The sequence below is a fragment of the Callithrix jacchus genome, chromosome 2 (genome assembly GCF_049354715.1).
Source record: "Callithrix jacchus isolate 240 chromosome 2, calJac240_pri, whole genome shotgun sequence".
Lineage (NCBI taxonomy): Eukaryota > Metazoa > Chordata > Mammalia > Primates > Cebidae > Callithrix > Callithrix jacchus.
Genome location: NC_133503.1, coordinates 129,721,257 through 129,736,196, shown reverse-complemented (window position 1 = coordinate 129,736,196; position 14,940 = coordinate 129,721,257). Strand labels below are relative to the sequence as shown.

The window sequence follows — 14,940 nt, the reverse complement described above, 5'->3', positions numbered from 1 at the left end:
TGCTCAAGAGATTTGTTTCTTCTTCATTTATTAATTTATTCAATCTTTTATTTATATCCATATGGACTAATGGATTTGATACTTAGGGTCGCCATCCACTAATATTTTATTCTATTGCTGAAATTCTTCCAGGCTTGGCCATTGGGTGCTCTTTCAGTTGACTTCTTTGTCATACCCTGATCCATGTGGGGTTTTCTCTTTTTCTTTTTTAAGGACTTTCTTACTTTCTGATAATATAAGATGCTCCAGGCCAGGCACAGTGGCTCACACCTATAATCCTAGCACTTCAGGAAGTGCAAGAGGATGGCTTGAGCCCAGGAGTTTGAGCCCAGCCTGGGCAACATAGCGAGACCTTGTCTCTACAAAAAAATTAAAAATTAACCAAGTGTGGCCAGGTGCGGTGGCTCACACCTGTAATCCCAACACTTTGGAAGGCCAAAGCAGGTGGATTACCTGAGGTCAGGAGTTCAAGACCAGCTTGGCCAACATAGTGAAACCCTGTCTCTACTAAAACTACAAAAATTAACCAGGCATGGTCCGGGCATCTGTAATCCCAGCTAATCGGGAGGCTGAGGCAGGAGAATGGCTTGAAACCGGGAGGCAAATGTTGCAGTGAGCTGAGATCACACCACAGGACTCCAGCCTGTGCACTCCGGCCAGGGCAACAGAGCAACACCCTGATTCTGGCGGGGGAAAAAGATGCTGTAGACTCATCTTTTATATTTTGCTCCATTCCTAGAATCAGATATTTCTGCCAAAAGCTCTAGTTCCTTTTTTTTTTTGGAGAATGGTTTTAGCAACCAAGATATAGGCTCTAGGTATGCTTGTGTTGTAGAGGTATCAATTCTTTTAGGCCCCCTCAGCTGACAGAGCACAGGAATCCATGTGTGTATACCAACCTATGTGTGTGTGTGTGTGTGTGTGTATATATATATATGTATGTGTGTTTATGTGTATAACCTATGTGTGTGTGTGTGTATATATATATATACATAACTGTCTTTATGTAACCATCAATATTTGTATTAATCTAAACATACTGATGCCCTCAACTCTATTCTGTTACCATGTGAATCATACCAGCCCTCTCCCCACATTTGCTTATCTGTAAATTCCCATTCCAACAGTGAGAGACACACTTTCTCTAATAGCCCCTAGGTTTTGCCCTATTTCTGTTTGCCACAAAGCCGTTACCTATGTCTTCCTTCTGTCTGGAGGAAGTTAGGTCTTCCTTCCTTCCTTCTGCCATTTCTTCCTCATTGCATAGTTTACTTGTACACAGCTTAAGTATCACTTTCTCAGAAAGACTTCCCTAGCTTTCCCAAACCCTGCTCCACTCTTTCAAGGTTGTATTACACCACGTCCCTCTCCTTTCTAGCACTTACTGCTTGAGTCACCATTTAACATTTATTTGTGTGATTATGTACACATGCATGATATCCATGAGGGTCAGAGCCAGACTTACTGTGTTCATAGCCCCAGCATCTTGCCCAGTGCCTGGACCATAGCAGATAATAAATGCTTCTTGAATTAGTTAATACAAGTCAGGAAAAAGACAAGGTTGTGACCATCACTGCTACTATTCATTTTCGAGCAGGAAAAAAATTCATCTTGGCAATGAAGCAAAAAAAAGAAGCAAAGGACATAAAAATTGGAAAAGTAAAGATTAAATACTATAATTCACAGATGATTTGATCTAGAAAATCCAAGAGAAATTCAAGAGGAAATCCAGGAGAAAAACTGATAAATTGTTAAGGGAGTATAACAACTTGACATGCAAAAACCAACAATTTTCAATACATTGGCAATAACCAATTCAAATACAATATAAATAATCTCAATCAAAATAGCAACAAAATCTGTAATGCCTAGGATTAAGTGGAACAGGAAATATGTGCGACTTTTATGTACTGAAGTATGTAAGGAGAGAGTTGTATCATATTCATGGATCAAAACACTTGCTATTGTAAAGAGGTCCATTGAACTCAAATTAATGTATAAATCCATTGAATTCCTGTTCAAAATCCCAACAGGGTTTTCATGGAACTTGACAGGCTTATCCTGCAACTCTTATGGAAGCATAGATAGGCAAAAAAACAGACAAGAACTGTTTGGTAAGTAAGAATAGTAAAGGAGAGTGTTCCCTACCAGCTATGGCCACATTCTAAAGTGAGAGGAAATAAGGCAGGACCCTCCTTGCACAGCAGTGCAGATCGAGGGAGGCAGAAGAAAGGCCATGTGTGTGTTTCGTCTACATGAAAATCTAATACGAGATAAAGAAGACACTTAGAGAAAGTGTCAGAAAGAAACTGACCGTTCAATAAATAGACTAGGAATTTTGGCTCTCCATCTTACCATTCACAATAATAAATTCCAGATGAGTTCATTACCTAAGTTTAAAAATATTTATATTATTTGAATAAAATAAAGGATAAAATATTCATGACTTTGGATTTGAAAGACCTTAAGTACAGAATGCAAAAGCATAAAAACCAAGCTTGGTAATGTTAGTGAAAAATTAAGGACTTCTACATGACAGAGGATAATTATTTTAAAAGTCAAAATATAAGCAGTAGACAAGGAGACAACATTTGCAACATATAAAAACCAAGAAACAGAATAAAAGTATTTCTATAATCTCTAAGAAAAGCATAAACAATTCCATTGGTAAATCTGTGAATGGTTAAGTCATAGAAGAAACAAAATGGGCAATAAATATTTTTTAAATGCTCAACTTCACTAGTAAAAAGAGAAAATGCAAATTACAATGGGACAGCATTTTCACCTATCGGATTGACAGAAACTTAAGAGATTGACAATATCAAACATTGCTTAGGATACGGGAAAGCAGGTACTGTCATGTACTGTAGGTTTGGAAGCTTTGCAGGTCGTTTTCCGTCATCATTTAAAATTACAAATTGGTATATTGAATCACTGGAACTCTTACCATTGTTGGTGAGAATAAAATAGAACAACCATTTTACAAAACTGTGCCATTTGGAAGTTTCTTAAAATGTTCATGAGCATCTGTCTTAGGACCTAGCAATTTCTCTCTTAAGTGTTTATCCAAAGGGAAAATGAAAGCATGCTCATTAAAAGCCAGGTATAAAATGTTCGTAACAGTTCTAAATAATAGCCCCTATCTGGGAAGAGCTCAAGCGTCCATCAACAGATGAATGGATAAACAAATTATGGTATATCTCTGCAATGGAATACTACTCAGCTGAGAAGAGAGCAAACTGCTGGTATAGGCCACAGCAAGGCTGAGTCTCAAAGCACTGTGCTGAGTGAAAGAAGCCACACATGAAGGAGTATACACTATATGATTCCATTAATAGGAGGTTCCAAAGTAGACAGAACTAATATGCAGCGACAGAAACCAAGGCAGTGCTTGATTCTGGGAGCAGACTGACTGGGTAGGTGCACGAGGGAACTTTTGGGGATGCTGAAATTGTTCTTTATCATGAAATGTATGTAAGTTACATGGTGTATACGTTTGTCAAAACTGATGAAAGTGTTCATTTCACTTTAGTGTGTTATATTTCAGTAAAACTAAAGAAAATTTTCATGGAAATGCCCCATGCCCCAACATTTTCATTTCTCCTGTCAGTTCCTTTCCTTTCACTTCTGGTGTCTACCCTAGCAGAGTATTTACAAATGCACACCAGGAAGCATGCTAACAAGGAATTCACTGAAACTTTGTGTAACAGTGAAGTATTGACAGCAACTCAACATCCATCAATATGAGATTATTAAATAGGTTTCAATATATTGCACTATTAATACTGTATAGCAGCTAGAGCTCTATGTATGGTCATAGGGAGCCCTCTCTGACCTATCATTAGGAGATGAAAGCAGAATAAAATATGCAGCATGATTCCAATTTTAGAGGGAAACATGGTTTCTTTAAGTACATGTCGTGTCTATAAAGACATAGAGAAACAACTGGGAGAATGAAAACAGCTGGTAATAGTAGCTCTTCTTGAGGGTGGTGCCTGGGATTGGGGTGAGAGAGGACTAGAGATATTTGATTGCTTTTTTTTTTTTTTTACAGTGAAAACATCTTTATGATTTTTTGGTCACACAAGATTTTTAGGTGTTTAAGAGAAAATGTTGAATTCTGTTAGATTCCATTCAGAAAATGTACCCACTAGTGTTCTCAAAGAGGTAAAAGCTGGGACTTCCCCTTTTTTTCAGGTTACACAGTACTTGCTTGACAAAGACCTTATCATAGATGAAGATACACTATATGAGCTGTCACTAAAAATTGAACCTCGACTCCCTGCTTGAAGATCTGGCCTTGCCCCTGAGTCCACGGGATTTTCATGGAAAGCAGGACAGACAGAATTGTGTATGCCATGCCTCACACGGTACAGCACGAAGCCAGTCTCCTTTCTCCACCAAAGAAGATGGAACCAGACTGGAATTCTGTCTCCATTCAGAGAGAAACCCAGCTGTTTGGGTCCGAGACAGAGGCTTCAGACTTGGGTGGGAAGGTGAAAGATGGCTATGTAGAAAGTTGATGGCACCTTTTACGTAAGGGAATGTCAGATGGGAGATGCTAGTTGCCATTTTAACAAAGCAGGTAAATTGGTAGATTTTAAAATCTGTCCGTGTTCTGTTAGAACTCAGGGACAAGGATCCATGACAAGGACCTGTGAGGTTTCTCTGGCGCTTTACTGGCTTGGACACACCTACCAATCTTCTGGGATTTACTAGTTCCATTACATTTCCTTTTGGTATAAGCTTCACAGAAAAGCTGACACTTCCTCTGCAGAGAGGGACCAACACATAAGCAATTTCAGTCTACAGCATGCGCATGGTTTTCAGTGCATTATAAATATTTATATGTGAGGAATGGTACCTTCTGAAACTGCCTTTCCAGTCTTTAGGCAACGGGATGGGAAAGACAGAATGAAAGACAAATGGATGTGTAGGTAACATTTCCTTAAGTAAATGCAGTAGGCTGTGCCCCAGAGGATTGCAGACAGTGGCTGGCTTGAGACTGTTGGTCATAAGAAGCCAACCCCCTTGGAGAGGCACTGCAGTTGGCAAAAACACATACATCCATCTCACCAACAAAACTGTGGAACAGGCACAAGGCCACCAAGTGCTGTGGGCACTCACGGGTTTCAGTGCTGAGTGAAAATCTGTACCTAAAAATCATCTCTGCGCCTTGCTTTGCTTGTTTTCTTTCCCCGCTCTTAGTACTGCAGGAATCTATTCTCATTTATGCAGACCTTTTTTAGGCTTACTATGAACATTGGCTGTATTTTTTTTAAAACAGTTTGTGAAATTTTCCTTTCAAAACCCCACTTCCATATGCTGCTGGTAGATATCTTTCTTTAAAAAATGATGTTGAGGGATCTCTGAGTGATAATATTGTAAGTGCATGGGAAATGGGCCCAACCACCGAACAGCTCTTATATTACAAAACCAAATGTGGGGTTAGTCCTGCTACGTGAGGCAGGGGAATTGACCTTTCTTTTCCCAAGATTGTCAGTTGTTGAAGAAATAGGGCTATCTCATTGTTTACCTCCCTCTTCTCTTCTCAGGGAGACTGCTGCTTTAAAAGAAGGAAGAGAAAAAATATAATTCTATTTCCCTGAACCTATTGCACCTGACATTTTCTCTTAGAGGCATGAAACTTACTGATGCTGACAATGAAAAATCGATCTGTCTGGCTGTTTTCTCTCTTTCCTTGCACTTTAATTATGTTGCTAGAGCTAACAGCTGACTAATAAATTCCACCTGCTGGCTCCTAAGACCCAGTGGAAGAGCTAGCATGGGTAATACACCATAGAGGTAGAGAATGTACATTTTCTGCACGGTAAGCGCCATCTCTGTACATAACTATATAGTAAAATGTCAACTAAGTAAAAGAAAATATTTATAATATTTGAAGACCATTCCAAAAATATTTTTAATAGTTCATATTAGCCAACAGTGTAGCACTCAACCCAAGGAGGGTTCCTTATGGATGCTTTCTTTTTTCTTTTTTTAAAGTTGCTTGTTTGTTCTCTTTAGTTTCAAATAAGAGGTTGACGCATCTTGATGCATGATGAGAAGCATGGGCTGTTTGGATCCTAACAATGCATAACTTGTGATTTATTTCTCAGTGCTCGGAAACTGAGGGTTTGACATAATATGTATCAGTTGCACCAAACACCTCAAGGTCTTGCAGAAGAAAAGTAAAGGTTCACTTTCTTGGCTCAAATGCAAAGTCCTGAGAGGTGAACTAAAACCAGGACAAATCTGTGAGAAGACCACACACATGTTAGTTTCAGGCCAAACAACACGTGGAAAGGTCGATGCGTTCTACTCGGCCTTGGAGTTGCCTGAGTCCTTCAGAGGGAAAGGAATGGTTCTGTGTGTGCTTTCCCTGGAATTTTGGACTCATTTCTTTGACCCAAATGTTCCAGAGACACTGCAGCCATTCTTATTAAAGAAAAATAAAATGGGAGTTTCCAAATGCTCCTTCCCTTTGGGACCACAGCTTTTCTTCGACTAGTGACAAAGCTTTTGCACCTATTTCCTGCAAGATGTTGAAACTGTGTCACGGTGGTCATATTAGGCACTGTCAATTGCTATGCTGCCTTTTAGGGAGTTTTTGTTTCTTTGAAAAACAGGGTCTCACTATGTTGCTCAGGCTGGCCTCGAACTACTGGACTCAAGCAATCTTCCTGCCTCAGCCTCTCAAGTAGCTGGGACTGCAGGGGCGTGCCACTTGCCAGCCCTTCGCATTTTTGTTTGAGAATTACACCATTTCCTGGAGTCGGCAGCCTTCCTGGAGCCGCAAGAGAGCTCATTCCACCTGTGAGGGGGTCCCTTTTGATGACCTGCACTGTTCTTGGGCCAGCTGGGATAGGAATGCACATTTAAAATACCTTCAATTTGGTCAAATTAAAAATCCCCAAGAGCAATTTGCAGTGTTTTTTTCTGATCGTTAAAGTAGCCATCCTCTTCTGCCTACACACAAAGCATGCGTTCCCAGCTGCGCCTGCCTCTATTCCATTATGGAGACCCATTTCTAAGAGCAGATGGGAGGTCAGCCTCTAACAACCAAGTAGCGAACATGTATACTGTAAAATTAACCTAGAAAATCCAAAGTAGAATCCAATTTCATGCTTTCGGATGAATGCCCACATTTTGTACTATCAACAGAATTATCTTGGAGCTTTTAGGGGATGCCTTTGGTTATTAACTAAGACATCTAGTTTTGCTACAGGGACAAATCTCTTATCTAATCTAATACATTATTTGACAGATTCAGGCATAAAGTAAAACATCACATTTCCTTAGTGTTTTTCTGAAGGAATTTAAAAAGGGAATTTTAAACGGCTGTTGTAATATTTTCAAGTGGCTCTCACACAAAGTTCCATTACTGTTTGTTAAATTTCAGTACGTCTTAAAGTACTACTTATAAACAAATGAAACTCAGAGAAACTGAATCACTTGGAAGAGAAAAATCCATTATGGCCCCACGTGGAGCGAATAATGATGGATCAGCGACCTTTGTCTCATATTACTGTATCAGACGAGACCTTGGCCCAGCAGCGATTAGACAGCTTTTAAATTCTTAAAAGAGAATAATATAATACAGGGATTGTTCCCAATAAAATTAATTTTTATTTAAAAGCAAGACATTTTACTTAGCTTTTTTTTTCAAAGTTTGATATTATCCCCTTTAAAAAAAGTCTCTCTTCAAAGTATAAAGGTTTTAAAAACTCCAACTGCGAAATGTATTATTTTTACTACTATTGAAATGGCATAAAAGAACATACTATTTATGGCTGAAGGACATAGCCAGGTTAATGTCCACAGCCAGAGGGAATCAATGAATAAAAGTCATTTTCATTTCAGTAAGAATCAGGTTGTAAGTTTAAATAGTGACTCAATTATAGACACCACTATGTAATTCCTGGGAAGAAGACTTGAGTCAATGAAATCTAATCAGTGTGTCATTTTTCAGCGGCCAGTGGTGACTTAAAATTAAGATGAGGCAGAACCAAAATGGGAAACAATCATTTTGTTGTAGGTATAAACACATGAACGATTGAGAAAATTATTCATCTCAGCTGCCATGCAGCATGACACTAACATTAGAACAGATTGTACTTCGTCTGCTCAAGGAAAAGAATAGTTCTATTATACTTAATGATGTTGTTTTTACACAGCTCATTTTGTTTTTCACTAGAAAGCCAGTTATGAAAGAGAGCTGGCCTAGGCATCCCAGCCCTGAGTCCTAGGCCCAGTCTCCCCGTGGAAAACCTTAGGCTGGTGTTTACACATCTCTGAGCCTCAGTTTCCTCATCTGCAAAATGGTGTGAATGAATAGTAATCGTGTGCTGCTTACCTCACGGGGCTATTGTGAGGACCAAATGGATTAGACTGTAAACTGTAAAGTGCTGTTCAGGTGTGAGGTAATCTGATTACTATCCTCAGCTCTCTTTTGTAGAGGATTTCAATGTGTTTCTTCATCATTTGGGTGTGTGTGCCATGGACGAATATGTGTATTAGTTTGAGAAGCATATCATTCGTGTCCAGTTACTTTGCAAATTTGTGGTCCTTCGGGATTGGACAGAGGGGTTTGTGCTGTGGCCTAACACTTGCCAGGGGAGGTGTAGGTTATGCCTATATGCAAATTAAACTTCACCTTTCTTGAATATTCAGAAATCTCATTGGTTTCTTCATTTAACTCTCCCCTCTCCCCATTTTCCACATTGTCTTTGTCAACTTAAAACCATGAAATGTATACATTTTGAAAAAATAGAACTTTATTTCTTATATAAGGGTTACAGTCCGCAGGCTGGAGCCTCTGGCCAAAGCCAAAAGCAAGCACTTTAGAGACAAAAGGGAGAGGCTGAGATTTATGCCCAACGAGATGGGCGGTACATATACATTAGGTAGATTATAGGATAATCTTATGAATATTTATGAGAGGTCCTAATGCATGCATAGTCAGTAATCATATATGTTACATACAACCCATATGCATCTTGGGATGGAGACTTAACATTAAAATTAGTAAAGTTGGGCTGTATACGTCAAAAGATGAAACACGGGACACAAAGACGTTTAGTGTGCAATCTGTAAACCAGCCAGAACCGGCTGTGGTCCGTGGTCAGTTATGAGGATGGAATGCTTTGTGAGGCTGATCACTTGTCATGGGGAGACTGCGTTGAGGAAAGGGGGGTTCGTCACAACATCAGGTTGTCTGTTGAAGTTGAGGAAGAAATCCTCCAGACATAGTTTTTCAGCAACTGGTTTTCATTTAACTGTAGGAAAGAAGGTCTTGAGGCAGTTATCCAGGTGGGGACGCTGGGTGTGGCTGACCTCTTCCTTTGCCAGAGCTGCAGAATCTGGTTTTTAACGTTTTCTGGGGTCTCTTTTACCACAATGAGTCTGTTTTGTTTTGCTTAGGGGGCTTATTTTTATTTTGCATCTTATTCATAGCAGTAAGCTCCTTAAAATATTTTATTTCTAAATATTACTTCCAAAGTTCAGGGAGAAAAACAGTTTAGAAGAGGCCCTAAAATATCAAAGAATTTGGCGAAAGCTTTGAAATGATACAAAGGATCAGCTAATCACACTTCCTTTCCAGTGCTTAGATTCTTCCTGTGACATCCCCAGCCCATATTTGATTACCTCCAGGCACAGAGAACTCACTACTACCTGGAACAGCTCAGTCCATCACACAGCAGCTCGATGATCCTGAATGGGCTGTGGAGATGAGAGAAGCTGCTGGGGTGGAGTCCTGGCCCAACAGTCACTAGGTGCCACCCAGGAGGGGCTTCTGAAATAAGACTCCTGTCTACCCCTAAAATCACTGCAGTAGCATATAGATTACTATATATTAAAATACTTTGAACTTTTACGAGGTTGTGCTAACATTTAGAGTTGATGGAATTAAGTTACACTTGCTGGACACAAGAATAGACTAAGGAAAGGGGTAAAGGGGTTCCTTCTGCCCAATTCTGAAATGAGCAATCCAGGCTGGTGGGACCCAGGTTCCTTTCATCCTATTACTTGCTCATCCCACAAGGCATTGTCCTTGCCTACGAGGTCAAATCTGGGGCCTGTTCTAGCCACACTCCTGCTGGACTCAGGAACAGAAAAGAGTAAGTCCAGGACATTTTCCTTTAAAGCAAATGATACGGCAATCATCCACTTCAATTCTGTTCCTGCCCCTATGGCAGAAGCCTGGTGTGGCTAGAGCCCCAGAGCTTCAGAGGGAGGTGGTAATGATGAGAGGGGAATGAATGGGATGTGACAGGGATGGCATTTGAAGGATTTCCAGAAATCCAGAATTTCTACTGTGAGAACCTTGTAGAGATTTCAGCCCCATCACACCACCTTTATAACAAGCTTGAAGAGGACCAGGTCCCCCAAAGGAAGTGGTACCCTCTCTTTTCTCAACAAGGACCCAACTTTTCTTCTGACCTTACTCACTAACCTATACATTTATTCTGTAAAATATAAGGTGTTGAGTTAGGGTGAGTGGAGGGGGCCCTAAATTTTGATTAGGTAATTGGGGAGGAATAGGAGGTTTTTGCTATAGCTGCCATTCTTGAAATCTACAATTCCATGCTTTTCAAAAACCTTATGGTTTTCTGGATCTGGGAGGGGGGCTATTTCAGGGTCACTGGATTTATTTCAGTTGGTGCCTGAACTGACTTGAAACACGTGTGTGTGTGTGTGTGTGTGTGTGTGTGCAAAAGAGCTATTTTGAGAAGGAATAAACCGAGGCCGCCCTCATAACAGAATATGCACACTGGTGGGTCTTGACTCCTTAAAGGATTATGAAATCCATTTGGTTGGTCCCTATCTTTACTGTATATAACCACTTCAGCCAGGAACCTTTCCATCCCACCAAAAGGCCCCCTCAGGTGCTCTCCCAATCAGTACCCCATGCAAAGGTAAAATAGGTGATGTTTTTAAACATGGGTCATGTTTAAAAGAAATGGAAACTCTGAAGGAGAAGCACACTGGGTAAAAGGTTACTCCTGGGCCCCACCCTCTGCTCCATCAAGTCCTCTGAGCGTGAGCTGGGCTCTGAGAAGGAGGAGACAGGAACCAGCTGGTCATGTCTACGTGGCCTCAGAAGCTGAGTACGTGACGGTCACCAGATACCTAGGTAGGCTCCCTTGAAATGGCAGGACTGCTGTCCAAAATCCTGCTGGGTCATTGCTATTTACAGGCAGCCTTCCTGGCATGCAATGGATATCCCAGGAAGGGCTATTTTTAAGCAGGGCTATGGCCTGCCTTGGGTTAAGCTGGTGTGGACAGAAAGCGAGATGATCTAGCCGTCTACTGCAGATGGCCTGATCTTGAAGAGAAATGTGACTGTAATTGTCCCTGGATCCCGGCCCCAGACAAAGATGCTGGAAGGAGGTCCCTCCGGCCCCTGGCTCAGGGACCGGTCAGCTGCTGGAGCCAGGTAGCTTGAGACATCCTCTCTGACCTTGGCTTGAGGGGTTCATCCTCCAGAGCTCACTAGGACCCCAAGGCTGGTACACCTGAAAGAAGAGAGAAATCCCCCAACAGACGTGCAATTTCTGCTGACCCTTCCATTGAGAGACCCAAGCACCATTCTTAGAGCACTGGCAGAGGAGCCTCCAGGACCAGGCCTGGGGAGCAAGGCTGGCCGTTTACGTTTCAGGGAAACGGCAGGTGCTGCAAAGAGCCCAGCGCTCAGGGGCCTGCCTTCAAGGGTACAGCTGTGGGGCGGTGCAACGGGAGGTCTGCGCTGGGATTGGCGAGGTCCTCTAGCCCCGCCCCGCCAGGGAGGCTTTTCCAGGCCGGCCGGCCAGCTGCCCTGACACTTCTTGGCTGTGTGGGCTCTGCAGGACGTGGGAGAATCCGGCGTCAAGGTCGGTGAGTCGGTGAAACGCTGTTTTATTCCTCCAAAGAGGCGGCATGGCTAGAGCCAGTGTGAGGGGCCTTGGCGGACTGGATGCAGGGCTGTGGCCCGGGACCACGTTAGGACGCTGGTTGCCTCGCTAAAGCCCGCAGAGCGCCGCCCTTGGCCAAAGCGTCCCCTCCTCCCTGGGTTGGGGCAACTCAGCCCGAGGAGCAGAACAAATCAGCACGCTGCCTGCAGGGCTTCTTTTTGTCGTGAATCAGGAATTTTTCTTGATGGACAAAGAGAAAACATCTAAAGGCTGTATTTTGACACTAAGTTTGGGACAACTTTAAACTCCAAATATCTTTCCCTTGTAATTTACAGAGTCTGATCCACTCATTCCGGGAATGTTTTTCACCAGCAGTCTCAGTCTCAAAAGACATGTAAATCAGTGACTTGGGATAAACTAACCAGAAAATTAAAACTTTGGTGACGCTAATTACTAATAAGCCCAATAACCAGGCCCAGTTTAAACTGGCAAATAATATCGCTAGAGATTCATTTTTGCGATCATTAATATTTACACATTGATAATGAGCCAAGTAACCGTCCCCCCTCCCCCACATCCTTACCTTTCCCACCGGAGGTTAATTAACAACCAAAACCCTGTGGAATTGGCCCCATGCGTTTCATCTGGGCAGGGGCCTGTTCTTTGCTAGCTTGATTGGTTGTGCCAGGGTTACAGTCAGTCCTGTTGAGTGGTCTGCCTTCAGATGCTCTCCTCCGAATCTGAGGAAGAGTGACATTTGACAAACAGACCCAAACCTTTAGGTCTCCTCAGTGCTGCCCCTTCTAGAGAGTGTCACCAGGCTCAGTGACCCCTCAGTCAGCTGGAGTCAAGTGAGGGGCAGTTAGTGCCTCAGGACAAGGTTACACTAGTTACACTGGTGTGTTGTATCCAGAAGGGCTGCTTTTCCTGTCTGTGGCCCTCACGTTTTCTCCATTCTGAACTCGTGTCCTTGGTCTCTCTGTCCTCTCGTGGAAGCGAGCACGGCCACAAAATGTGGCCACAGGTTTCCTGACAGGTGGCCTCCTCCCGAGGACTCTGGGCCTTGTTTGGCAGTTTGAGCCCTTCCCTTCCTCTGCATTGAGAGGCACCTTTTCCAAAGACCCTAGACTTTGGAGTTAGTCACACTTGAGGGTTAAGACACTGTTCCAGCAGAGCACAGGAGTGCCACAGGCACCCCATGGACTCTGCTGGCCTCGTGACCAAATCACATCCTTGGGAAATGGGCCATTGCCAGGTCGGTTATCCTAAGGAAACCGTGGGTTGTGTGTGTGTGTGTGTGTGTGTGTGTGTGTGTGTGTGCATGTGTATGGGTGTCAGTGGGGCAGGGGCAATACAGAACGGGGAATCCTGAGGTTTCAGACACACGGTGGGGAATGACTTTGCCCCTACCTCAGAGGCCCCGGGCCTCCATCTCTGCCATCGCCTAGAGCAGGCTCCATTTGTCTTCCCAGAGGAAGCTTCACAGAGCCTGCGTTGAGCATTCTGAGAGCTCCTGCCCACAGAGCCAGGAATCCAGCAGGAAGCCATGCTGAAGGTGACCATGGAGGTCATACCAACCCCTGCCTGGGAAACCTCAGAGACTCCCTCCCGTGGGCCGGGAGGAAGGCAGCCCACTTCACAGCACTTCAGTGGACTAGATGGCTCCTAGCTTCCCATTTTCTTGAGAAAAAAAAAAAAAAATTACCCTTGAGGAACAAGTCTGGTAACAATCCCATATCTTCATCACAGGAGGCCTAGGAAAGGCCTCTGTTTTACTGAGTAGGATTCTAAGTATCTTCTGCCTAGGACTTTCTACTTGCTGAGTAGAACAGTGATGCCAAGAGTGCCCATTAAGGTTGGCTGTGCACCCAGTGATTGTGAGGTAAATTGAACCCTTTGCTGTCTTAGAACTGGGAAAGGACAGGCATTTTCTTCTGGCCTAGGAGCCTGGCATCTTGAGAATTTGTTCAGAGTGTTCTGTGGAGCTGGTCCAACCCCAAGGACGTCCTCTATTTTGGGGTGGCTCTCTGGATGGAAAGCTGACACGTGGTCCTCCCTGCAGCCTTCCACCTGCCCTCTGGCTGAGGAGTTCAGACACACAGACGTTGTGAATGGCTGAACCAGAAATAAGTCTGAGTCAGCAGAAAGGCAGACATGGTTCGTCCATGATGCCCAGGAAGAGCAGGGGGCTTGGGCTGGAGGCAGCGACAGAACCCAGGGCCTCCCCTTCACATTCTAGGATGTCACAGAACCAGAGAAGACCATTAGACCAGGATCTGGACTCCCAGTATGATTGCCTGGGACCAGGACATGTACAGCTCGTGGACCAAACACAGTATTATTGCTTTTGGCTTTGTCTGGCTGTGCCCTTGCACTTCCCCCTCTCCCAATCTCCCTAGCTAGGAGCCTACATGCTGTTCTGCCAGTTTTAGCCTACATGCTATAAATGGTGTTTTTCAAATTGGGAGTCATGGCAGTGTTCTAGGTTAGGGAAACTGAGGCAGACAGTTTCTATGGGGTGAGAGCTGGAGACTGCCTTCCTCCTCACACTGGCATAGTATCCCTAGCAAGGCCTGGCAGGCACATTGAGCACCTGGGGTCAGAGTGGAAGAGGCAGAGATATCCCTGGCATCTGGACTCCATCGTGGGGAGCCTGAGGACAGGGAGAGAGAACGAGTTTATAATCTGCAACTCTAGGATTTCAGGGCAAGTCATATGCCTGAGGTGATAATCCTGTGCCTAGGAGCTGCTGTGGTAAATGTACTTGTATGTTCTTGGGGTTTGACTGAGTGAAGTGACCTGCGGCACCACAGCTCCTAAGCCACAAGGGTGGTTTCCCTCCAACTGCTGCTCAGTGCACGGCTATATGTGAGGTGCTGGGATCTGCAAGGAAGCTGAATCCAGGGCTAAAGGCAAACCTGGGTTCAAATCCCAGCTCTACCAGTGCTCTGGCGCTGAAACTTGGGGTAGGTCACTTCTCTTGAGCCTCAGTTTCCCCAGGCACATAATAAAGCATACTTGGCAAGATTGTTACAAAGACTGATTG

At 43.5% G+C, this 14,940-nt stretch overlaps 2 protein-coding genes across 6 annotated transcripts in view; both read left to right on the top strand.

Moving 5' to 3' along the window:
• RASGRF2 (Ras protein specific guanine nucleotide releasing factor 2) overlaps positions 1-8,676 on the top strand; it is a 279,197-nt gene extending 270,521 nt beyond the window's left edge. For all 3 annotated transcript variants that reach the window (XM_078365267.1, XM_035291267.3, XM_008991883.5), the window contains one exon: positions 4,198-8,676. In XM_078365267.1, coding sequence (XP_078221393.1) covers positions 4,198-4,290 — 93 coding nt within the window. In that variant the 3' untranslated portion in view covers positions 4,291-8,676. The remainder of the gene's footprint in view (positions 1-4,197) is intronic.
• Positions 8,677-11,820: 3,144 nt separating this feature from the next.
• The window catches only part of CKMT2 (creatine kinase, mitochondrial 2), a 34,125-nt gene continuing 31,005 nt past the window's right edge, over positions 11,821-14,940 (top strand). For 2 of the 3 annotated variants that reach the window (XM_054252608.2, XM_008991882.4), the window contains exon 1: positions 11,821-11,873. The gene's annotated coding sequence lies outside the window, so the exon portion shown is untranslated. Of the gene's footprint in view, positions 11,878-14,940 lie in introns of all 3 variants that reach the window. The other variant, XM_002744843.7, reaches the window with a different exon arrangement.